The following is a 26,239-nucleotide window of genomic DNA, read 5'->3' on the forward strand; positions in this document are numbered from 1 at the left end:
CTGGTCTTCAAACAATATAGACATCTTCTTCTTCTGGGACGCCCAGCTTTTATGGCACTCAGATCAGATGGGGTGGGACTTAGGCGACCTCATTAGGTGGTTTCTTAGTACTAGGAGTGTAGAACAACAAGAAAATAAAGCTAGTGGTAGCCACCTCCATCATCTTGGCAGGTTATTGCATACCTGAACAAAGCCTGCAGAGGATTCCTCTGACACACATGTGTGAATATACATATGCAGTAGTAAAACACGCAGACGTAAGGTCCTAAAATACAGGTGGTTCACATATGCAAGCTGTACTTCTCCATTTTGGCAACACATTCATTTATTTTCACCATGGAAAAAAAACAGTTTTACAGTGATCACATTGGTGATATCATTTTCCAAAGTAGTGCTCTTCTCTTCTTCTTGCAATCATGCCCTTCGCATAGGCTCATTGCTCAACTGCTCTTTATTAAGTACCTTCTGTGATGTGCTTGACATTTGGCAGATGACACTGCTCTGCTTTTTCTTTCTTTCTATAATGGAGTTTTACGTTCATGGATCAATAAACAAAATACTTACAATTGATTATGAATTCTAAACACTATGTACTGTGTCCTCTGCATTATCAACAGACAGGCTTTTGGGGGGGGGGGGGGGGGGGGGGGTTATCGTGCTTTAATTAAAATAAACTTTTCTGGCCACCAAGTTGCCACAACCAAAATTTTTTTAAATTACCTGTCTCTCCGATTAAATGACGACTAAGAAAGAATAAGCAATCGTCTTCTGTGATATGCTTGATGCTCAGCAGATGGCACTGCTCTTATTCTTCTTATTATGGTGTTCTTCGTGATATAATCAGCTTCTGCAATTTGCTTGATGTCCAGCATATGTAGCTGGTCTTTATGCCATGTCTCTTATGGCAAAGTGACTGAGAAAGTAACACAAGGGCACAAGTTTCTATGCCAAGGTTGCCACCATTTAAATTTTTTTGAATTTCCAAAACATTTCAGGTCATAAGCTTTTGATTAGGATGAAGACCAAGGCAGGTCAAGAGTAATCGTGCAATAGAAGAGCAGACCTTAGTGTATGTGTGTGTGTATATGTATGTATACATACACACATACACATATACTCTTGCAAGGTGAGGACTTGCCATTCTTGCAGTTGGGTACCATGTGAGCAGCTTTTGTTTAAAATTGATTTTGTGCTTAAAGTTTCACCTGGGCCACCACCCCCACACATAACTTTTTTGTCTCCGAGCCAATGAATATATATATTTATATATATATATATATATATATATATATATATATATATATATATATATATATATATATATATATTATATATATATATATATATATATATATATATATATATATATATATATATATATATATATATATATATATATATATATTTCACGGCATTCATAGTCTGAATCACAATCTGATTGTATGGGTGGTTACCAACCAGGTAACGCTTGTGGTTGGTCAGCAAGTCAGCTAACATTCGCCACGGTGCCCTCAGTTGTGAGAAGCAGATCATAGAATGGTTGAAATAGTTTACTGTCAAATAATGGAAAGAGTACGCGACACGAAACACGTGTATATATTTTTTTTCCCATAAATTCTACCTAATTCCTAAAGCTCAATCATTAAGTAGATGCATGGAAACTGGCATGCTTAGACACCTAGTTTGTAGGTAATTCTGGTCTTCTTTAGATGTACTGCTATGGTAGATAATGAAATACTTCTAGTATACAGTCATTAGGTATGACCTATATAATTGGTGTTCACCATATACCTGCTGCAACTGTAAAATTCTCAAGCACAGATTTCTCTTTTTATATTTGTTTACCACCAAGGCAGAAGAGGTAAATAAACTGAAGGTCTTATATTTAAGATTCTTTGCAAACCATTTATTACATATAATTGACAAAAGCTGTAATAGTGTTTGATATGTAATATTATTGCAACTACTTTATGCACAGTACACTTTTAATTGATTTCTAACCATTTACTCCTCTATTACTGAAATATCTACTGGATAATTATTAGACTGGCAGCGTGAGTATCTATGAAAACAACCTGAAAACTAGTAAAGATGCAAATTTAAAATCTTGTCATTATGTTAGAAGACATCTAAGGGTAGTGCTGTACAAAGTTTAAGCAAAATAATCATATCCAAAGATAGCCAAAATCAATCACCAAAACATTGCAGACAATGAACCATTAGACACAAAGCATCACAATGTTTCTCTTTGTTGTTTGTATGTGTCCATCCTTACTAATTACAAAGATATACCGTACCTCTACAGCAGGGGTCCTCAATCACGGTCCTAGAGGGCCGCAGTGGCTACAGGTTTTTGCTCCAACCCAGTTGCTTAATAAGAAGCACTTATTGCTCAAGTAACATTTTTGCTTCACTTTAGTGGTCTCGCTCGTTAAGATTTTGAACCCTTATTGCTTATTTTAGTCTTAAACAGCTGTAGTCTTGGTCTTTAATTGCTCCTAATTAGCAATAACATGCAAATGACAAAAGATACCAGCAGTTCTCCATTTAGCTTGTTACTATTTCCACCTGTGTGTATGTATCATGCACTATTGGGTTTAATTAAGTACTTGGATGGAAAGTGAAGAGAAAAAAGTGAAGGACTGAGAATTACTCCTCCATTTTAGCCTTCAAATCATTTGGATGATATCCTTAGAAAGGGGAAGAAAATCTAGGATATGAGAATTACCTGACATAGCAGAGTTAAAGCAAAAACAAGCCTTGAAATTAAATTATTGGAAATAATTGCTTTCTAATTAAGCAACAGGGTTAGAACAAAAACCTGCAGCCACTGTGGCCCTCCAGGACTGTGATTGAGGACCCCTGCTCCACAGCATACAAGTAATGAGAATATTTTTAAATATATCTAAGCACTGCTGGGTACTTCTGCTTCAAAATGTGCATCAAAAAAACATTCCAGAAATATGATTCTGTATTTGTTGCCAATTGTATATACTGTATATTATTATATTTTGCCAAGATAAAAGATTGTTGCTATTTATAATTTGTTGTTTCTTTGCCATGTGAACAATGCACACTTTACAAATTAATGCTTACAGAGTTAGGTTTCCTTTTTCTTTTCTTTCTTTCTTTTTTTTTTTTTTAAATAAGAGTGCAATCAGTGCACAGACTAAATTCTGACATTTACTGAACTCTTTCATCAACTTCATGCCTTGTTTCTTGCACTCCTCATAAGCTTTCAAAACAAAATTTGAACATGAGCTTTGCCTTGAGAAGCAATTTACATATTTAGTACAGAGGTCGGGTGTAATCTAGATCTCTTTTAAATTCCTCTATTAAAATTCCTAAGACATTTTTTCAAGTTTCCGAATATATATTGTATTCTGATGAAATGGGTAAAACTATCCTGTGGATGAGGAGCTGTTAGTTACATTAATTCATACTTAATGCCCAATTCTTGCTTTTAAGAGAACAACAGATAACTAAAGGCTGTGGGGAAAATTATGGGCTTTCAGATTAGCACAACCACTACAAAAAAAAGTGAAAATTGTTTTAATTAGCCTTTCACTTACAACATCTCATCATGCATAGTTATTCTCTGTGTTTCCAATGTTTATTTCACCAAATTTACAAAAATAATGTTCATTTTGGAGAAATCTGCTTGGCTCTCACCCTATTTGGCCAAAAAAAATAAAATCTGTCAAGTGTCATTACAATATTCAGGACTACATATACAAACAAAATGGTGATGAAAAGTGATTAAATGGATTGGTTTCACAGTTAAAAATTAATTCGACATAGCCTGTGAAATGATGTATCCTTTTAATATTTGCACGATATGACCCTACCACAAGTATAAACTGTTACACTAAGACATAGGAAAGAGGGCACTTGAATGTAACATGATGCAATGATTAGCACTTTAATCAAATAAACAGTGTTGTAACATAAAATAAATTAAGCACAACTTGCTCAAGTACTTCTCTATGAATACAACTTTTTCAAGCTCCACAAAAGACCAATGAAATATTCAGCACACAGAGCTTCACATAAATCAATTAAACAGTCTCTCAGAAGATATTTTGCAGGATTTTTGGCTCAATTTATGATGGCAGACCACAAACCTGCTGGTGAACTATTCTAAATGAAGAACCTGGGGCCTAATGTATAAATGGTGCGTATGCACAAAAATGTTGTGTATGCCCGTTTCCATTCTAAATTCAAGATGTATAAAAACTAAACATGGCGTAAGGCATGCACATTTTCACGGCAGCCTCTCACTGTGCATACACAAGTTTCTGTTTTTGCAAACTGGCGGCACCCTGCGTCAAAGCAGTGCTGCTGTTTCTGTGGTCTGCTTTTCTTTTTTAGATTCCACATCTATGATGCGGGTTTTATCAGATACACCAAAATTAATTGCATATTGTTTACAAATTTAATTCACTTGATTATAATCATTCTGTAACAGTATAATGGTGCACGGAATGGCCAACCTATTCCAACTACAATAGCTGTTTCAGCGTTGTTAGAAGACATTGCAAATGGATGAATTAGAAGAGTGTGCATATTTATAGATAATGGTGATTGGCTTCTAAGATGATTTCAATTTCCAAGCTGTCTGCTGAACTGGTGCCGGCTTTACAAAGGCAGATTTTAAGGAATTGTGCTCTACTTGATCCTTTGCAGGTTCTGTCCACTCTCGGGTTTTTTAGCTACTGGAGTTTTTCAATGTGAAAAATACCCGATCAGGTATTTTTCAGTCATCACCGATGAATCGCCAAAAGAATGAGCTGGCATTACATCATCTATAGCAGAGGAGCCTATAAAAATGGTGCTGGTGCTTTTTCCAACTAGTGCAGCAAAAGGCAAGCAGTCCTTTTAAGGATAAAGAGCAGAGAATCGATCCGTTGTGGCGCTCACCACCTACACTACACTATGATGGCACCTTCAGAAAATGAATTTGCTTATGTAAACAGAAACTATTTCCACTCTATTAATGTGCTGCTCTATAGTGCACAGAATGTATGTCGCATTGTGCAAGCATGTAGCGTGCTGCATATATAATGTGGCACACAATTGTGGCTTGCCCATACCTGAAGAGACACTGCATGATGAACCTGACCCACCAAATAATCAGTCAAATCGGAAAGCATTACAACTTTGTTTGAATGTAATTAGCAGAATGTAAAAAACAGGTAATCAGAATTCAATAATCAATAATTTATTTTTTTTAACCAATTCAGGTAATTTGTGGTCAATATCACATAGTTCAGCCTAACTTATATTCCTTAGTTCCTTGGAAAGATCTCTTACAACATCCACTATTGCATTTTGCGACTCAGAACAGTGTCCATCTACACACAGCCAGATGGTCGCCCTATGGTTTCCAAGGCAGAGGTTTGTGTGCAGCCAGCACCTGAAGACATACTCGGCAAAGCAGCACAATCACCACCTGACCATCACCATTGTACTGACCATTGTAATACTGTCTGAAACAGAATAAACAAACGGCGGGCTGCGACTCACATTTACATGTCGACTGCGATATCTGACCACTTCTATTTTATTTCAAGCATGGTGCGACTTTCTGAACTTGAACTTTTGAGTGTCTCCGCCACTCTTTTGTTGCTTATACCACTGCTTAAGCCAAATAGTACATTCTTCCTTGCTTCTACTTCGCATTCGCTGAAATTCTTTTTTTTCCCCACCACGTTCTTTTGTCATTGTCTTAAAACCAAACACTGAACGGAAGGTGATGTTTATATTTGTTTGTACATTAAAATATGCAAAATTATGAAAGGAGTCATGGTGGGCCAGCAGGCACGTGCATGTGCGTTACATTTCATCCTGACCGGGATTTATGGATCAGAAGTGTGTGAAAGTTTGCTTAAGCACGGTTTTGTGCATCTGAATTCTTTTTTTTTGTACGTACGCACATTTCCACTTTTGTCTGTACGCCATGTTCTAGTGTGAATTTTACGCACAGCATTATACATGAGCCCTCGGGTGTTCTGAATAATGCTAAATTTAAGCAAACATCACAAATTTTCCAATGGTACTACTTCTAGTTTTACATTTACTCTCTCATTACTCAATTGTTTTCTGGCACAAGTTTCAATTCCTTGTAGAAAACAGAACTGTATTAAATCAATCATTTTCTAAAATATACAAGAACATAATAATTCAATAATACATCTACTGCCAAAAATCAAGCCTGAAATGTTTGAACAAATTGACAAACACATTAGATAAAATGTAAATTTGAAATACTGTAGCCAACACAAAGTTTTAATTTTGGAACCAAGTTAGTCTAAAGTCGGCTTAAAACATTGCATTAACATTAAGGGAACCTGTCAGTAAAGTTTTGAACTCAAAGCTATGTCAATTGTTACCGAACATGAGTCACATAATCGAAAATACCTGCCACCACAAGTTACTATCCTTGAATTAGTCTTAGTTTAGGAGGATAGCAATCATCTCATATGTTTGAATTTTTTTGTACCTATGAGTTCCACCGTTAGCATCATGATGGGAAATATATCAGTTAGAACAAGCCATCCATTTTCTAACACAATTATAAATTCAGGTTCACAATATGCTGGAGTGAAACTCAACAATTTAAAAATTCTACTTGCTACCACATATTTCGTAACAAATATACCTTTTCTAGATTTTTTTTTTACCTAAGAAGCAAGAAAATGATTATTGCTAGTGGAGTAAAAATGTTTGTGAAAAACTACATAATTCAAGATGGCAGATCTGACTTGAATATTCTATTCAGTTCTTCTAGATCGTGGGTAAATTGCATAATTTTTACTAAAACGAGGCTCCAGACAAAAATTCACCTCAAGGAGCCAGTGGCTCCTAAAAGAAAAACACAATTAGGAGCCAAAAGCTTTGATTTAGGTTCCAAGTAACCAAATGTGTAAAATGTTACTCTTTCAGTCTCTGACCTTTCTAACCTAAATGTATGTGTGCCTAATTCTTTCTTTTCCTGTGAAGTGCATCCTTCCCTTGTGCTTGCCTGTCCATCTTGATGATTTGGATAACTGAGCATCATTATAAAACTTTCACACTACAGTATGTACAGTCATTAAGAACCATGTGTTTTACTCCCCGAATCTGTGTCACTGAATGTCAGCGTCAGAGGGCCACCCACTGTAATTTGGTCTTCTTTTCATCTTGTTTGAAGTGAGCCACTAACCAATCTTTTAAAATACATTTTGAAGAATTTTAGCTGTCCAGTGTTCATTTTGTAAGCAGCACACATGGGGAATGCATTTCTACACCTCTGCTCCATCTGTCGAAATGACTGTGATGTTTGCTGATGACATTGTGATCTGTAGCGATAGTATATCTGGAGAGGTGGAGATATGCTCTAGAGAGGAGAGGAATGAAGGTCAGTAGGAACAAGACAGAATACATGTGTGTAAGTGAGAGGGAGGTCCGAGGAATGGTGAGGATGTAAGGAGTAGAGTTGGCGAAGGTGGATGAGTTTAAATACTTGGGATCAACACTACAGAGTAACAGGGATTGTGGAAGAGAGGTGAAGAAGAGAATGCAGGCAGGGTGGAATGGGTGGAGAAGTATGTCAGGAGTAATTTGTGACAGATGAGTATCAGCAAGAGTGAAAGGGAAGGTGTACAGGACGGTAGTGAAACCAGCTATGTTATATGGGTTGGAGGCGGTGACACTGACCAGAAAGCAGGAGACAGAGCTGAAGGTGACAGAGTTAAAGATGCTAAGATTTGCACTGAGTGTGACGAGGATGGACAGGATTACAACATCCACCGCTGTACCAACACATATGTTAATGTCACATCCGCTCAACAATACAAAAATGCCTTCTGCATCTGTTACAATATGATTAATTTAAAGTTTCAATGATTTCACTCACCACTGCTGAAGTAAGTAGAAATGACAATCGCAAAAGCCTATCATTTTATTCATAGTCTGGAGCTGTTTAAAAGGAAGTTTTTTTAAATAATGTTCTGCAAAGTTTTGGAAAGAACTACCTTATTCCTAAAAACAATCCAACTGCTGGGTATCTTAAGCCAACAATGCCATTTTTATTATTAAACCAAAACGCTACTTACATTCAAGCACGGAACTTTTACGAGTGGCTTGAATTTTGCTTATGTAAAAACATGCAAAAATCATAATTTTGGGTACAAAAGTGGATATCTAAACTGTAATCCCATTTTAGCCTCTGTACTAATTTATACTGTTAAGCAACAAGAGAGTCAAATGCTACTCATGGCCGACTAGACTTTACCTTCCCAGGGAAACAGCCTACCTTCACCACTATTGCAAAGTAAAACTCCCATATTATTTCCACAATTCCACTGATCCCTTGTCAACCATACAATGATTTTAAACCTCACTTGTTAACAAAGACATGAGATACTTACAAGGGATGTTCAAAAAGTTTCCTCACTTTTTTAAACTCTATTATGAATTTCAAAAACAAATGCCATCACATTTCTACATAGTCATCTTTGTTTGCGATGCAATTTTCCCAGCATCATATTAAGTTTTTAATGCCCAATTACTACTCGTTCCCGCCTTCACCGTTTCCAACGGAAATATAAAAGTGCATAAACTTATTGAACATCCCTCGTAAATTCCTATCCTTTGGGTGAGTAGCTAGTAGCTGACCTAAGAAAACAAGTTACATTTTACAGGGGAGAGAACCCAGACCCCACATTTGGAGATGTTAACTCTAAATACAAATGGATTACGTTTGGTGGTAAACAACTCCTGTGTACAGAGCAGATCACAGTTACTAAAAAACAAAGTTACATTTCTCTGCAAAAAGCAGAGATGCAGCCTTCAGATCCCTAGGAGGATAGTTTTCACTCCTTGACAGAATCTTGATATTGAATCTACGAAATCTACAAATCAGAGTGGAGACTACAGGTGCTGGTCATAAAATTAGAATATCATGACAAAGTTGATTTATTTCAGTAATTCCATTCAAAAAGTGAAACTTGTATATTAGATTCATTCATTACACACAGACTGATGTATTTCAAATGTTTATTTCTTTTATTGTTGATGATTATAACTGACAACTAATGAAAGTCCCAAATTCAGTATCTCTGAAAATTAGAATATCAATTAAGACCAATGCAAAAAAAGGATTTTTAGAAATGTTGGTCAACTGAAAGGTATGAACATGAAAAGTATGAGCATGTACAGCACTCAATATTTAGTTGGGGCTCCTTTGGCCTGGATTACTGCAGCAATGCGGCGTGGCATGGAGTCGATCAGTCTGTGGCACTGCTCAGGTGTTATGAGAGCCCATGTTGCTCTGATAGTGGCCTTCAGCTCTTCTGAATTGTCAGGTCTGGCGTATTGCATCTTCCTCTTCACAATACCCCATAGATTTTCTGTGGGGTTAAGGTCAGGCGAGTTTGCTGGCCAATCAAGAACAGGGATACCATGGTCTTTAAACCAGGTACTGGTAGCTTTGGCACTGTGTGCAGGTGCCAGGTCCTGTTGAAAAATGAAATCTGCATCTCCATAAAGTTCGTCAGCAGCAAGAAGCATGAAGTGCTCTAAAACTTCCTGGTAGACGGCCGCGTTGACCTTGGACCTCAGAAAACACAATGGACCAACACCAGCAGATGATATGGCACCCCAAACCATCACTGTGGAAACTTTACACTGGACCTCAAGCAACGTGGATTCTGTGCCTCTCCTCTTTTCCTCCAGACTCTGTGACCTTGATTTCCAAAGGAAATGGAAAATTTACTTTCATCAGAGAACGTAACTTTGGACCACTCAGCAGCAGTCCAAAGGCGAGACGCTTCTGACGCTGTCTCTTGTTCAAGAGTGGCTTGACACAAGGAATACGACAGCTGAAACCCATGTCTTGCATACGTCTGTGTGTGGTGGTTCTTGAAGCACTGACTCCAGCTGCAGTCCACTCTTTGTGAATCTCCCACACATTTTTGAATGAGTTTTGTTTCACAATCCTCTCCAGGGTGTGGTTATCCCTATTGCTTGTACACTTTTTTCTACCACATCTTGTCCTTCCCTTCGCCTCTCTATTAATGTGCTTGGACACAGAGCTCTGTGAACAGCCAGCCTCTTTAGCAATGACCTTTTGTGTCTTGCCCTCCTTGTGCAAGGTGTCAATGGTCGTCTTTTGGACAACTGTCAAGTCAGCAGTCTTCTCCATGATTGTGTAGCCTACAGAACTCGACTGAGAGACCATTTAAAGGCTTTTGCAGGTGTTTTGAGTTAATTAGCTGATTAGAGTGTGGCACCAGGTGTCTTCAATATTGAACCTTTTCACAATATTCTAATTTTCCGAGATACTGAATTTGGGACTTTCATTAGTTGTCAGTTATAATCATCAACATTACAAGAAATAAACATTTGAAATACATCATTCTGTGTGTAATGAATGAATCTAATATACAAGTTTCACTTTTTGAATGGAATTACTGAAACAAATCAACTTTGTCATGATATTCTAATTTTATAACCAGCACCTGTATATGCACACTATGGCCACTGTAAAAGGATTTCACGTGACAGCAAGAATGTGACCACTGCTACTGTGAGGAACTCCATACTGCTATGGCTGTTTCCAAAGTATACACCAATGAAGGCAGGCATAATAACACAAATAGACAAATACGGTAATCACTCAAATGGGTTGTATTCATGTTCCACAGCCAAGATGCATACCATACTGTTCCTCTTGAAAAAGATTTTCCATTACAGTACTCTGGTAGGCATTCCTGTTGAGGCTTGGCTAAGTACTTTTTGAAGTTAAAAAATAAATAAATAAATAAAACACAAACAAGCTGGAAATAAAAACCAAAAAACACTGCAAATTAACCGATGGAGCCAAGCCATGACTGAACAAAATGAAGAGTGATATTTTTTTTTTCCCCCCATAGCTGATGGAGATGCAGTTTTTCAAAACGTGATGAAAACAGAAGAGGGCAGTGCTTTTGAGCAAGTAAAAGTACTTAGTAATTTTTGTTAGCAGACATTTATTCATATCTACTATATACTGACGTAGTACTAATTTTAGGCTTTGATGCTAATGGAAAGTCAATATTTTAGCTTTGAATGAATCAACTTTAAATCACCTTTGCAACATTACAGAATACGGTTTCAAATTAATGTAATTTTAGTTCTGCTGCAATCTCTCTCATACCAACACCACTGAGGACTGTATGTAGCATGTGCAACAGTTAGCAGCTCAAAGTAATATTAGCCCCTGGTAAAAAACAAATATTGAATACAGAAGAGTACTTAGTTACATAGTACATCTGATACATTCGATTAACCAATGACACAATAACTAAGGCCCATTTATTTAGAAACTATCATGGATAGATTTATAAAGCTGAATGAGTTTATGTGGGTGTTCTTCTGGTATGCAAATCACTGAATCCACCTCCACCTTCATCTACGTTCTGTTCTGCGGCATAAGTCTGAATAGCACAGATGACAGCATGTTCAACTGCAAGTCAGTGGCACTGCAGTTCAAATCATGCCAGTATCCTGATCTTATTTATGCTTTGTATGCAAAAAATACATGCAGAATTTTTATGAACACCATGCAAGTCCAAAAATCAAAAAATGACTGTTTATCACTGTACAATTGTCTCTTATCACAGCAACATTGTGAGACAATATTTTCCTATCTTCATTATTCTGTAATTTACAAGTTTTTACATTACCAACGTCCCTTATGAAACCAGAACTGTGACCATCTTTATCTATTCTATTTTGTTCTTTATTAGTTCACATCCGACTTGCTCCTGCATAATTATGTAGCTGGTAGTTTAACATAACCACTCCTGCATGTCATTAGTATTCTATAAATTTCTCTGTTCCTATACAGTATGTATTGTCATGATAAATGTCTTCTGCAATACACTAGAAAAATCAAAAGGCTTGCATATGCAAGCTTTAATTATTATAAGTAAATGTATATCTTTAGTGAATTCTTAATTCACAGAATGAGTGACAAATAAGGAGACGCAAGCTTTAATTAAAACAAAAAGAGTTTTATTTAAAGCATGACTCAACTTCTTATTAAATCATCTATTCCTAAAAAAAAAAAAAAAAATCCGCCCTCCATGGACTCTGCTCTATGAATCTAATTTAAAAAGCCATTAAAAAAAGAAAAAAAACTTTCTGCAATCATGGGAAGGTTGGGTAAGCATCTGCCAGCTACAAGGAGACAGTAAAAACTGAGCACAAGGGCCATTTCATGCCCAAACTATGACAACAGGAAAGCAGCTCCACAGGAGCCACTAAAGAAGGTTATGCCCCAATGCATCAAGGCTCCTGAGTAGCCCGGCACGCATTTCTCATGCTAATAAATACTCACTGTGCTTCTGCTTTTATTTGGAGAAAGCTTTCTTGGTTTCTGCTTTACGTCTTGGCTGGAGCTAAAAACACTGCTAATTGGGGGGATGGGCAAAGCATGAATATTTTAATTATTCATTGCTGCTTCCTCTCATTTACCTTTTCACTTGGGATAGAAGTAGACATCGATGGACCACCAGCTGGGGGTAGGGTGGTTCATCGTTTCTATGAATGATATGCATTCAGTCACACTGCACATTTATCAGGCTTCAGTACATTTTCAGGATGACAGGATGCCGACTGTAACACCTTAGATAATACGATGCATAAAAACAGGCTACAGTCTGCTCCAGTAACTCTCCTAGAGGCTAAAGGATACTTAATACTTTTTAAAAACAGGGAAAAGAAAACATTTGTGGGGGAATCAAAAGCAGCATGGGTTTTTCCAATTATTTTCAAACTAATGAATAATCACATGATCATCATATCGATCAACTCTATTCTATACTTTGAAGCCCTTTACCTAATTCATTTTCCTCTTTATTTATATCATTCCCAACTAATGTAAGAATACCTCGCACTTACTAATAGAGACAGAGTACAGAAAGCAAAGCCAAAATAGCTATTTGAAGGTGCATAAACCGCAAAATACCTTTTTTCTCCCGACCATCAAGCTACAAGGCAGTTTTACAACCCCATTGCTTCCTGGTTTAACTGCATGCTATAAAACTAGTTTACAACCAACCTCCAAAACGCACAATTGCTTGTATGCACTTCTACCTAAAAATTGGATTACATTTTCTGCTAGTATTGTACTGAGCTAATCAAGAAGCAATTGACATACTGGCATTCTCCATTTCAAAAACCTTGGATGCTTTCACATGGAATGTTTGCTGCTGAACTAGACAAAAGCTTGAATCTTTAAACAAAAATGTAAAGATCTTGCCACATTACTATTGCAATAAAAAAAGAAAATGTTTGAAATTTAGTAAGCTATACATTTTCATATTAAATTTTACAACAACTTATGAACTTCCCATATTGATGGCATTCACACGTGACAGGCCCATGAAAGGAGAGCAGGTATTCAAAGCTTTTTTTTTTTTTTTTTTGCATTTTATCGATTTTATTAAAATCAAATAACATTCCATATAAGCAAGTCAAGTGCAACAAAACTAGGTCTGAAACAAATCAACTCCCACCCATGAGAAAGAGAGCTAGGCCAGCAGAGTAAAACATTAAGCTAGTAAGCATAATAGATAAATTAATAAATGAATAAAAATAAATAGAATAAAAAAAAGAGGGGAGAGAGTCTGCTTCCTCAATTTAAATGCTTATTCTAAAATGTTATTGATTAGATCCTGCCAGGTTTTGAAAAAAAGTTCCTTGGTGAGAATTAGATTTTTTCCAATTACAAATAGTATGGAACATCAGTTGCCCACTGACTTTTTTAAAAGAGATGAGTTAGGATTCTTCCAATTGAGCAAGATAAGTCTACATGCCAATAGTGTAGTACAGTAATCCCTCGTTGTATCGCGCTTCGTCTTTCGCGGCTTCACTCTATCGCGGATTTTATATGTAAGCATATTTAAATATATATCGCAGATTTTTTGCTGGTTCGCAGATTTCTGTGGACAATGGGTCTTTTAATTTCTTGTACATGCTTCCTCAGTTGGTTTGCCCAGTTGATTTCATACAAGGGACGCTATTGGCAGATGGCTGAGAAGCTACCCAACTTACTTTTCTCTCTCTTGCGCTGACTTTCTCTGATCCTGACGTAAGGGGATTGAGCAGGGGGGCTGTTCGCACACCTAGACGATACGGACGCTTGTCTAAAAATGCTGAAAGATTATCTTCACGTTGCTACCTTCTGTGCAGCTGCTTCGTGAAGCGACATGCTGCAGGGTGCTTCGCATACTTAAAAGCACGAAGGGCACGTATTGATTTTCGATTGTTTGTTTTTCTCTGTCTCTCTCTATCTCTCTTTCTCTGCTCCTGACGGAGGGGGTGTGAGCTGCCGCCTTCAACAGCTTTGTGCCGCGGTGCTTCGCATACTTAAAAGCCAAACAGCCCTATTGATTTGTTTGCTTTTTTTTCTCTATCTCTCTGACATCTGCTCCTGACTTGAAGAGGAAGATATGTTTGCATTCTTTTAATTGTGAGACGGAACTGTGATCTCTGTCTTGTCATGGAGCACAGTTTAAACTATTGAAAAAGAGACAAATGTTTGTTTGCAGTGTTTGAATAACGTTCCTGTCTCTCTACAACCTCCTGTGTTTCTGCGCAAATCTGTGACCCAAGCATGACAATATAAAAATAACCATATAAACATATGGTTTCTACTTCGTGGATTTTCTTATTTCGCGGGTGGCTCTGGAACGCAACCCCCGCGATGGAGGAGGGATTACTGTAAAGGCAATTCCAGTTTGTTTGTCCTTCTCCACTTTAAGCCCACCTGGGAGTCGACCAAACACAACTGTTAGTGGATTAGGAGGGATTGTGACACCAAGGCTGTCTGAAAGGCATTAAAAGATTTTGGTCCAAAATGATGTTAATTTGGTGCAGGCCCAGAAGATGTGGCCCAGTGAGGCCAGAACTTGATTGCAATGTTTACAGGTTGGGTCTTGCACTGCAAAAATTTTGGACAATTTTAAACTAAACAGATGTACTCAATATATATAAATTTTAAGTTGAATAATTGTATTCTTTGCGCATATGGAGCTCAAGTAAATTCTGTGCATTGCTACCTTCCACTCCCTTTATGAGATGCCGAGTGAGAAGTCCTTTTCCCACTGTACTCTGGGAGGGACTATAAAATGGTTTTATATTACAGAAATGCTGTCGGAGTCCTCAAGACTGATCGATATTTTTTCCGGCATAGAGGTAAGTGGGAGGTGAGGAAAACTGGGCAGGTTTTGTTTAACCAAGTTTCTTATTTGAAGGAAGTGAAAGAAATGTGTTGCTGGAAGGTTAAATTTGTAGTGTAATTGTTCATAGGATGCAAAGATGTTGTCTATGTACAGATCTCTAAGTTAAGTACAATAATAAAACAATCAATTCACAGTTGTTTAATTTTTGTTGAGATGAAAACAACGGTTTAAGTGTTGCATTTTTTTATATTACCATTTTCCAGACAACCACAGTTTTGTATCAAGTACCTAAAGCATAAATACAAGCTTTGTACATAAACTATAGATAAACTGAAATATGAAAAAGCTAAATAAAAAGTGGCAAAGACTATATTGCATAATATGGCATCTTGGACAGTTTCTGAAAGGTGCCTCAAGGTCTCCTTCCACCATACCAGCTATGAAAGCCATCTGTTTCGTTGCTGCTATATTGCCGCCTAAGCACATCTCTTTCGTTGCTAAGAGAGAGAATGATTTCTTTGATTTTCTCACATTGGAGTAGGTGTGAAGTGGACACTGCAGAGCTACATTCTGGAAATAATTTGTTTCAATTTACTTTAGTGAAATTTTTAAAATAACTAATCTTATAAACAAAAATTGAAGTTCTGTGCTCGTTTGTAGAAACTGTTGAGCTAGCTGTAAACATTTAAACATCGTTTGCCGAGTCTCTTACGCCTCGATCACTTTCTTTAAGGTCAATTCTTTTTACTCAAAGCAGAAAGGTTTTACCAACATGAACCAGCAACTTATTTTTTTATTTAATCATGCAGAAGCAGAGATGACAAATGTCTAATAGTTACACTAATGAAAACCTGGACAAATGCTGAATTCTTTACTGTAACATTCAACTTTTGCTTTGTTCACACATCATTTGAACCAGAAATTTATCATTTAAATGCATAGGAATAAAAAATATATATATATACTGTAAGTAACTTTATTTGCCAGTATGGTACAGTCCATAGTACCCACTTCTGGCTTCGAGTCCAGTCTGAAGTGATGCATGTATCAGGGGTGTCCAACTCCAGTCTTAGTGGGCTGCAGTGGCTGCAGGTTTTCAATCTAACCGTTTTCTTAATTAGTGAACCATTTTTGCTGTTGATTAACTTGTTTTGCCTTCGTTTTAATTGACATGATTCAAACCCCCTAGTTGGTTTCTTTTTCCTTAATTAGCAGCCAAAAAATAATGAGACACAAAACAAGCCGCCACATGACTAGCTAATCTGAAAATAAAGAAAGGTGAAGGTCTCGGTCATGTTGGTCTGCTCGGGTCACAAAAACATCTTGATGGTGGTCTTAGAAAAAACAGAAAATCAGCAGTCTGCTGTGGCAGAATGAGAACAGCAAGAGCAGCAGCAAGTCATGATATTCAATAACGGCTTTAATTAACAGCAAGAATCGGCTTTTCATTAAGAAATTGGTTGGAGTGAAATTGGCTGAAGTTTGACGTTCCCGTTTAGCTGGCCATCTGCTGGCTCATTTCACATCTCATTTCTGTTTGGCTGCCATTTAATGAAGAAACAAATCAATTCAGAGAACTGAATCTTTAAAAACAGGGCTTTAAAATGAAGGGAAAAGGAGTTAATTAGCAGTGAAAACTGATTAGGAAAAAGGTTAGAATGAAAACCTGCAGCCACTGCAGCCATCCAGGACCGGAGTTGGACACCCCTGACGTAAATTAACTCTTAACAATTAGTAGCTAGTAGCTTCTTTGCCAATTACTTTCCACTTTTTTTTCCTTTCACTGTTTCCTAAATATATACCTCATAATTTAACACACGTAGCTTTTGATCTCTCGTTTGTCATTCTCCCTAAAATAAAAGCTGAAACACTTTATTCATAATGACATCAAGACCAATCTTCACGAATATTACAACATCCAAGAACATGACAAATAGGATCATAATTTATACTAATATAATTAGTAAAATGAAAAGCTTTTACAGGAGGACAAACGTTTTAATAAAACATTGGGATATCCTAACGATGTTGTTCTCTGAGAAAGTAACTAAACCCATACACAGATAAAAAAGTCTCAATCAAAAACCAACCCTCATAACAGAAGGACAATGGACAAACTCAGTGTTTAAATATTACGTTACTGTAAACCAGCTTTCATGACTCTATACTTTGAGTGAAAAAAATTAAAGTGAAATCTAGCTTAGGGCAATGCCTACAGATTCCAAGCAGCCTGGCTCTAACCTATTCACAACCTATTGACACTCATCATAATCTGAACAGAATAAAGGCAAACGCCTTAAGGTCTGGGGGTACCTCCTCTGTGAAATATCACTTTAGCACTTACATTCTCCTATGAGTTACTGAGCTGTGCACACAATCACTATAATGAAGCCCTACTTGAATTTCTTCAATAACAATACACTATGAGCATCTCATACCACAGCTCTTCTGACTGACAGGTAACCAAGTCACGTCTATTTATCAATGACATGTTACAAGCTGGAAGCATTAAATGGAACAGTAAGCTGCCCAACCTATTATGGAAAACTTGCTTGTTGGTCACATCAAAGTGCATTCTGGGCAACTATTAAGACTAATACTTTCATTTATTTACATGCCAATTTAATAACTAAAGCATCAATCATACACACAAAACAATTAGTTTATATAATATAAATTTTTATAACTTGCAAAATACTGTAGCATTCACGTTTCATTGAGATAGATAATGAAGAAGATAAAAAGATATTACTTGTAAATATTATTAACTACATTTTAAATGGTCATGTCATGTCATTTTATAACCTGCTTAATCCAGACCAGGGAACCTACCCCAGCCAGAGTTGGGCACAAGGCAGAAACAAACACTAACATAGGCAATCAGTCCATTGCAGGGCAAGCACATGCACACGCACACACTAGGGCCAATTCATTGCCAATTCACCTAACCTGCATGTGTTTGAACAGTGGGAGGAACCTGGAGAACATGTGAACTCCAAGCAGGGAGGACCCAGGATGTGTACCCTGGTTTACTTACTGCAAGGCAGCAGCACTACCATTGTGCCATGGTGCTGCCCACTTTAAATGGGTTCGTCATACAATACTTTTTGTAACAAACAAATTACTTTGATTAATGTGCATGCATGTCAGCATACTGTTTGCATTCAGAGAAAATCAAAACGAGCAACACCAGTACTATCCATCCATCCATCCATTATCCACAGCTTATCTGAGGTCGGGTCACGGGGGCAGCAGCCTAAGCAGGGAAGCCCAGACCTCCCTCTCCCCGGCCACCTCCTCCATCTCCTCTGGGAAGACCCCGAGGCGTTCCAGGGCCAACGGGGAGATATGATCCCTTCAGCGTGTCCTGGGTCTGCCCCATGGCCTTCTCCCAGTGGAGCATGCCCGGAACACCCCCCCAGGGAGGTATCCTAACCAGATGCCCGAACCACCTCAACTGACTCCTCTCAATTCGGAGGAGCAGCGACTCTACTCCGAGTCTCACCCGGATAACTGAACTCCTCACCCTATCTCTAAGGGAAAGACCAGCCACCCTGCGGAGAAAACTCATTTCGGCCGCTTGTATCCACGATCTTGCTCATTCTGTCACTACCCAAAGTTCGTTGCCATAGGTGGGGGTATGAACGTAGATCGACTGGTAAATCGACAGCCTCGCCTTTTGGCTCAGCTCTCTCTTCACCACGACGGACCGTTGCAGAGCCCACATTACTGCGGATGCCGCACCGATCCGTCTGTCAACCTCCCACTCCATTCTTCCCTTACTCATAAACACGACCTCGAGATACTTGAACTCCTCCACTTGAGGCAGTACTGTGCTCCCAACCCAGAGAGAGCATTCCATCCTTTTCTGGTTGAGAACAATGGCCTCGGATTTAGAGGTGCTGACTCTCATCCCCGCTGCTTCGCACTCGGCTGCGAACCACTCCAGTGAGAGCTGGAGGTCACTGTCCGATGAAGCCAACAGAACCACGTCATCCACAAATAGCAGAGACGAGATTCTGAGGTCACCGAACAAGAACCAAGAACCCCTCCCCTCCTTGGCTGCACCTAGAAATTCTGTCCATATAACTTATGAACAGAATCGGTGACAAAGGGTAGCCCTGGTGGAGTCCAACCTCAACAGGAACACGAGTCCGACTTATTACCGGCAATGCGGACCAAGCTCCTGCTCCTCCTGTACAGGAACTGGATAGCTCGTAACAACGAGCCTTGTACCCCGTACTCTTGGAGCACACCCCACAGGATGCTTCGAGGGACACGGTCAAATGCCTTCTCCAAATCCACAAAACACATGTGGACTGGTTGGGCAAACTCCCATGCCCCCTCCAGGATCCTGGCCAGGGTGTAGAGCTGGTCCAGTGTTCCACGGCCGGGACGGAATCCGCATTGTTCCTCTTGAATCAGAGATTCAACCATCGACCGAACTCTCTTCTCCAGCACCCCTGAATAGACCTTATCGGGGAGGCGGAGGAGTGTGATCCTCCTATAGTTGGAGCACATCCTCCGGTCACCCTTCTTAAAAAGGGGAACCACCACCCCGGTTTACAATCCAGAGGCACTGCCCCCGATGTCCATGCGATGTTGCACAGACGTGTCAACCAGGACAGCCCCACAACATCCAGAGCCTTGAGGAACCCAGGGTGAACCTCGTCCACTCCAGGGGCCCTGCCACCTCGGAGCTTTCACCAGTACTATTTCAGGTATAATTTCATCTTGCACATTTTGCTGAAGGCTGGTAAATTTAGTATTTACAGTGTGTTAAAGAATGCTGGCTTATCTGCTGGTGAAGAATGACTGCCTAGGCTATTGTGTAGCAGAACCACACAGATCAATGTTTGTGCCCGTGTTACACCAATCTCAACTGAGTGAGGGCAATCAAAGGAAAAGTTGTTTTCTAATATAAAAATGCGTTTAAGGTATGAAAAATAAAGCACCTACTGATCGTTAACTCAGGAAGGGAGGTTAATATCCTGTAACCCAGAACTCATCCATGTATATTGTCACACACGTGCCCATTGGAGGCAGCTAAAGGGCTCAAAAGAAGGTAATTCCTGATCAGACCAGGGAGTGTCAGAGTGCATTAATCCTTTCTCTTATCTCCCCGCAGACCAAATGCAGGAAATTTCACCTGGCTCACATGACGTCACATCCAGTTCCACCCCAGAAGACATCACTTCCATACCACCAGCTCCTAATGACCTCATTTCCAGTTCCAGTCCCAATACAGTAATCCCTCGCTATATCGCGCTTTGTCTTTCGCGGCTTCACTCTATAGCGGATTTTATATGTAAGCATATTTAAATATATATCGCAGATTTTTTGCTGGTTCGTGGATTTCTGTGGACAATGGGTCTTTTAATTTCTGGTACATGCTTCCTCAGTTGGTTTGCCCAGTTGATTTCATACAAGGGACGCTATTGGCAGATGGCTGAGAAGCTACCCAACCAGAGCGCGTATTACGTATTAAATAAAACTCCTCAAATATATTGTGAGCACAGGGGCTGTTCGCACCCCTGGAGGATACGGCCGCTCCTCAAAAAATGCTGAAAGATTACCTTCACATTGCTCCATTCCTTGCTGGACTTGCATGTGGCTGCTTTGTCAAGCGATATGCTTCCCGGACGGTGCTTCGCATACTTAAAAGATCAAACAGCACGTATTGACTTTTGATTGTTTGCTTTTCTCTTTGTCTCTCTCTTGCTCTGATATTCTCTGCTCCTGACGGAGGGGGTGTGAGCAGAGGGGCTGTTCGCACACTGGCCTAGAGGATACGGACGCTTCTCTAAAAAATGCTGAAAGACTACCTTCACATTACTCCCTTTCTTGCAGCTGCTTTGTCCGGCGGTGCTTCGCATACTTAAAAGCAAAACAGCCCTATTGATTTTTGATTGTTTGCTTTTTTCTCTCTCTCTCTCTGACATTATCTGCTCCTGACGCGCACTCCTTTGAAGAGGAAGATATGTTTGCATTCTTTTAATTGTGAGATGGAACTGTCATCTCTGTCTTGTCATGGAGCACAGTTTAAGCTTTTGAAAAAGAGATAAATGTTTGTTTGCAGTGTTTGAATAAAGTTCCTGTCTCTCTACAACCTCCTGTGTTTCTGTGCAAATCTGTGACCCAAGCATGACAATATAAAAATAACCATATAAACATATGGTTTCTACTTCGCGGGTTTTCACCTTTCGCGGGGGGTTCTGGAACGCAACCCCCGCGATCGAGGAGGGATTATTGTATTCCTCCTCTTCCTGCTTTTCAATTTTATATCCACCATGTTTCCTAACCTGTTCAGTTCTGGTTTGGACTCTTGTCTGTAAAGGACATTTTTTCTACCTTTTTGCATTTGCAGCCAATTCTCAAGTATATGGGAGGCTAGCCCAAACCTATTTGTTGTGTCAAGGCTTGATTATTTACCACAATATGTTATGTGGTATATATTGTAGGTGGGGCATTATAGACATAATGATTTTTATAAATCTTTTCTTAAAACCCTGAATCACATCTAAGTTACCCATTAATGAATCTAAAGCTGTTTCAAAAAACACTTGAAGTTCAATTTAGTATATTTGTTCAGTTTTGTATATTTAAGTTAAATTAGGTCAAATCAGAAAGACAAGATTAAAAAAATAAAGCTCACTATAATTGAACAGCATCCCAGTAGAGACATCTAAATCTTAAAATAACCAGTTTTTCCTGTATTCAGGATATATCTCTTTCCTCCCCTCTAGTTAATGTTATACACCAAAGGTTTGCTCATGGCTCAATCAAATTTTAGCAGGCTTATTAACGTACTTCCTTCTGCCCTCCACAACTTCAATAATTTTAGAAAGCACAACTGACCTGCCAGGGTCTGTCCCAGTCTAAAGGGATGGGAAATGCACCAAACCAGGCTCCAATCACACTGCATAGTGTGGTGATCTGCAAACTGGTGTCCCAAATTGACATTGCCCTGTAAAGAAAATTAATTTGCATAATAAGAATATATAAATTATTCTTCAGTCTCACAAATATAATGGATTGTTGAGCTAAACTTAGCCTATAATTATATGTCAAACACAAACACGCAATGCTCAGTAATGGATGATACACTTCAGCTAGAGAAATATATTTAAAAAGCCCCAGTGAAGCACTTCAGCTTTATTTAAAATTAATGTATGATGTATGTCTGTAATTCTATTTACATAAAATTATAATGAAATCACTGCTTTGTTAAATCCAGCATTTCAACAGTTCTGATGATGTATGCAACTGTAAAAACAATAAAAAAACATGACAAAGTCTTAATCGATCTGTCCTCCTTGTACACGTTTAAGATTTATTAGGCATGGTTAAAGCATATAAAAATGTTACAGGTACAAAGGCAACAAGATTCAATAATTTACCAAAAAATGCTTCAAACTCAAGACAATTTAAATTATACGACAAGGGAATGGCACACAGGAGCAAGTGTCCTTAGACAACTTTAGTGATATGTATTAGATATGGTTCCACAGTTCCACTCTCTTTACTTTCCTCCTTTCCTCATGCCTCTGGACATGTCTCCCCCTTCTTATTCGGCTAACAGTAGCCCAATTTCCGCCAGCACCCTGTTGGCTAACAGTACTGGTGGCGGTCGTTGTTAACCCAGGGCTCGACCGATCCGGTATGGAAATTTGTATTGTTGTCTGCATATTGATTTGACAAAATTTTACACCGGATGCCCTTCCTGATGTAACCCTCTCAATTTATCCAGATTTGGGACTGGCATGAAGAAACACACTGGTTTGTGCATCCCCTGTGGCTGGGTTGTATTAGATATGGAAGATACTCTGCCTTAATTACATTCAAAATAGTCTTCTATTTTGATGTACTGTACAGTAACTTGCAGGAACCCTAAACAGTTTTCTAAATATTAAACTACATATTCAAAGTTGTATAAAATAAATGGGATAATTTGCAGAATAAATACAAAGCACTGTTTCAATGTCAGGCTTTTAGTGTTATTGTCAAAGAAAGCTACATTAATTAAGGGAACAAATCGCAATATAGATAAATGGCACAAATGCCTATCAAGAAACAGAGTCTCACTGTAGCACTAAGCATTCTAAGGACAGTGGTGCACTTGACAAACCAATAATATTAGGAGAGGTTCTCCTTCCATTGAAAGTTAAACACTGTACGAAAAATGGGTTAGCAATTTCAACATTGAACAAGTATATCCATCCATTTTCTAAATACACTTTTTTCACATAAGGTTCAGGGAAGTGCAGCCTAATAATAATTTTGAACAGAATATTGGAACCAACTTTGGATGTTGTAATATTCCAACACAGGGCATATCCTTATGCACATATCCACACTCATTTACATTTGAAAAACCTACAGTTATCAATGATGCAAGTATGCATGTCTTTGGAACTAGACAGGAAATGTGACGCATGCCACTCAGGCATTGTCACCGACATGAACACCTGCTAAGCTAACTTGAATGGGCTGTCTCATGGTCTAATGAAGCCAGATTCTACTTGGGAATGAGTCACAGTCATGCATGTGTCCAATAGAGACCTGTTGGCCAACTATGTCTATCGTACAGTATATATATGCCTGCGATAAAAAGGGTCCACCACACCAGGCATCATGATGTGTTTGCAGAGGGAACGCCTTGACCAATGCTACCTATACTAGGGACATCGTTCAGTTAGTTCTGATTCTGTTAATGGCCAGGCTGGGATTTGAAACTGAAATGGGAGATGCATTCTCCAGCCAGGCGATGATGGTGCAACTTTCTGACCTTTAGAGGCAGTTTATCTGTTCCCCAGCAAACATGACTCACTGGTCATCTCCCTAGTCGAGCATGTATTATGGAACTGGATTGACAGGTGTGTCTCCCATTTTTCAGCCATCAGAAATGAACCTTGATCAATTCACCTGCAGACTGAAAGGGCATAGACTGATATTCCACATGAGGATATTTGTCATCTGTATGATGATGATTTACAGGCCTGGGTGCAGGTTACACCAGATATAGTATTGCGTATAGTATTTACCAAATAAACCATATCTTATGTGTGTGTGTGTGTGTGTTAGAGTGAGCAAGATCATGTTCTTAACACTCTCAGATGAGTCTCTCAACCAAGTCACAGTTCCTTGGCATAACAGTAAGAAATGCAAACTATTTATTAGTTCAACCACAGTGGTTGTTGGTTTTCAAATCCAGAGTAGCAGACACGAAAATGTATGATAATTAGCTCTTGCCCTTTGCACTGATGTGCACTCATCCAAATTGGCAGCTTCATTGTAAATATCATGAGGCAATACGACTGAATATGAGCAGAGTAAATATATTCCTGTGACCTCAAAAACGATAGAAATCTCCTGACATTTTAAAGAAATACTCATGCAAATATACAAATGCTGCATTATCTGGTAGATAGACTTCAGCCTTCTGAGAACTAGTTTACCTAACTCTGATTTATACCATACGTGATGGATCACATCAGAAATAAAAAGTGAAAGATGATGGGTGCCTTATTTTGAGAGTTCAATTATTAAGCACAACAGTTCACACCACAGTAACGACACACTTTACAACATGAAGGCCAGTCTCACTTGAACAGAATCTGACCTAAATTAAAAACAACCCCAAATACCAATTAGTGGCAAAAAAGAGCACATCAGCAAAATGTAAAAAATAGATGCGTCTATAATGCATGTTTTTTAAAGCCCAGCAGAATTTATTAGACTTCAGGTGTTCATTTCAGTTTTAGTGTCTAGAGCAATACTCCTTTAATATCTACTATATAAATGATATATACTGACCTTCCAGATCTAAGATATGATATTTGCAGTTCTGTTTATTATAAACAACACAGTGTCAAATGAACTATATATGTTGTACAGTCACAATGTACAGCATATTTAAGACCTGGTGAATATTAATTCTCTCTCACTGCATGTGCAATCTCCACATTCTATTCTTTATTGTGCCACAATCAACGCTGTGATCCACAGGGGTTGTCATCTCTCCTGCTGTGTACGACATTGTTTAATTTCTTTCTGAGGTTCCTTACAGCTCTCAGTGCAGCCTCAAGCAATATTTGTGGTTGCTTTCATTCTTGCTCCTTTTATCTGAAACCCCCTAGGTTTGCTTTTACTCTTAATAAAAAAAAAAAAAAAAAAAGTTAAAAGCTTCAAGATGTGCTGAAAAAAAGTTCTAAGTGATAAATTAACTATATATGCATGTCTCTGCAGAACTTTTGATATTAAAAATGATTCAACTTGCAATTGCTAACAAAGACATGCATAACGTCATGCTACCATAGGCTGAAAGATGGATGGATGGATAAATACTGTGTATTTTGTAAAGAACAGTGACTTAAACACTAAACAGTAAAGGATCTGATTTCAATATCAGTAATATTAATTTAAGATTAGTTATCTACTACTGTAATGAAATATTTATGATATACAAAACAAGCAATGATATTTACTAGCATACTTACTTTACCTCTAAAATGATATACAGCACATGGGACATAAATTCAACTTTGCCTATGGGAGGCAGTCTGAAAATTAAAATGATTTATTCAGCATTCCATGGGTACCACTAGACAGTGTGGACATCCCTTCTTAATATTAGTATTGTTTATTTAGCAGATACCTTTATTTATACCAAGTCATTAATGTCACTTATACTGAACATACTTACTGTAATAATCAATGTGCAATGCATATCCTTTTAAAATATCAAAATTTATATTATATACAATTTCCAAGGTAATTAGCAGTATATTATTTATTCTGGTTTATTTAGTATTATATATATATATATATATATATATATATATATATATATATATATTGTGGCGAGCGGCTGGGGGCGGTACCCAGCCAGGACGCCTGGAAGGACCGGGAGAGGGACTACGCCTCCTCCGGGCCACAAGAGGGCAGCCACCCTGGTTGGTATGGGGGGGCCACGGAAACGAAGCATGGAAGCTCAACCCTATAGAGGCCCGTGGTCTCCGCACGCC

The 26,239-nt window shown here is 38.4% G+C and overlaps 1 protein-coding gene across 1 annotated transcript in view; it reads right to left on the bottom strand.

Annotated features, from left to right (window-relative positions):
* pigf (phosphatidylinositol glycan anchor biosynthesis, class F) overlaps nt 1-26,239 on the bottom strand; it is a 51,480-nt gene that overhangs the window by 11,526 nt on the left and 13,715 nt on the right. The window contains exon 5 of the mRNA XM_028820910.2: nt 22,071-22,179. Coding sequence (XP_028676743.2) covers nt 22,071-22,179 — 109 coding nt within the window. The remainder of the gene's footprint in view (nt 1-22,070; nt 22,180-26,239) is intronic.

The sequence above is a fragment of the Erpetoichthys calabaricus genome, chromosome 15 (genome assembly GCF_900747795.2).
Source record: "Erpetoichthys calabaricus chromosome 15, fErpCal1.3, whole genome shotgun sequence".
In the NCBI taxonomy this organism is placed as follows: domain Eukaryota; kingdom Metazoa; phylum Chordata; class Cladistia; order Polypteriformes; family Polypteridae; genus Erpetoichthys; species Erpetoichthys calabaricus.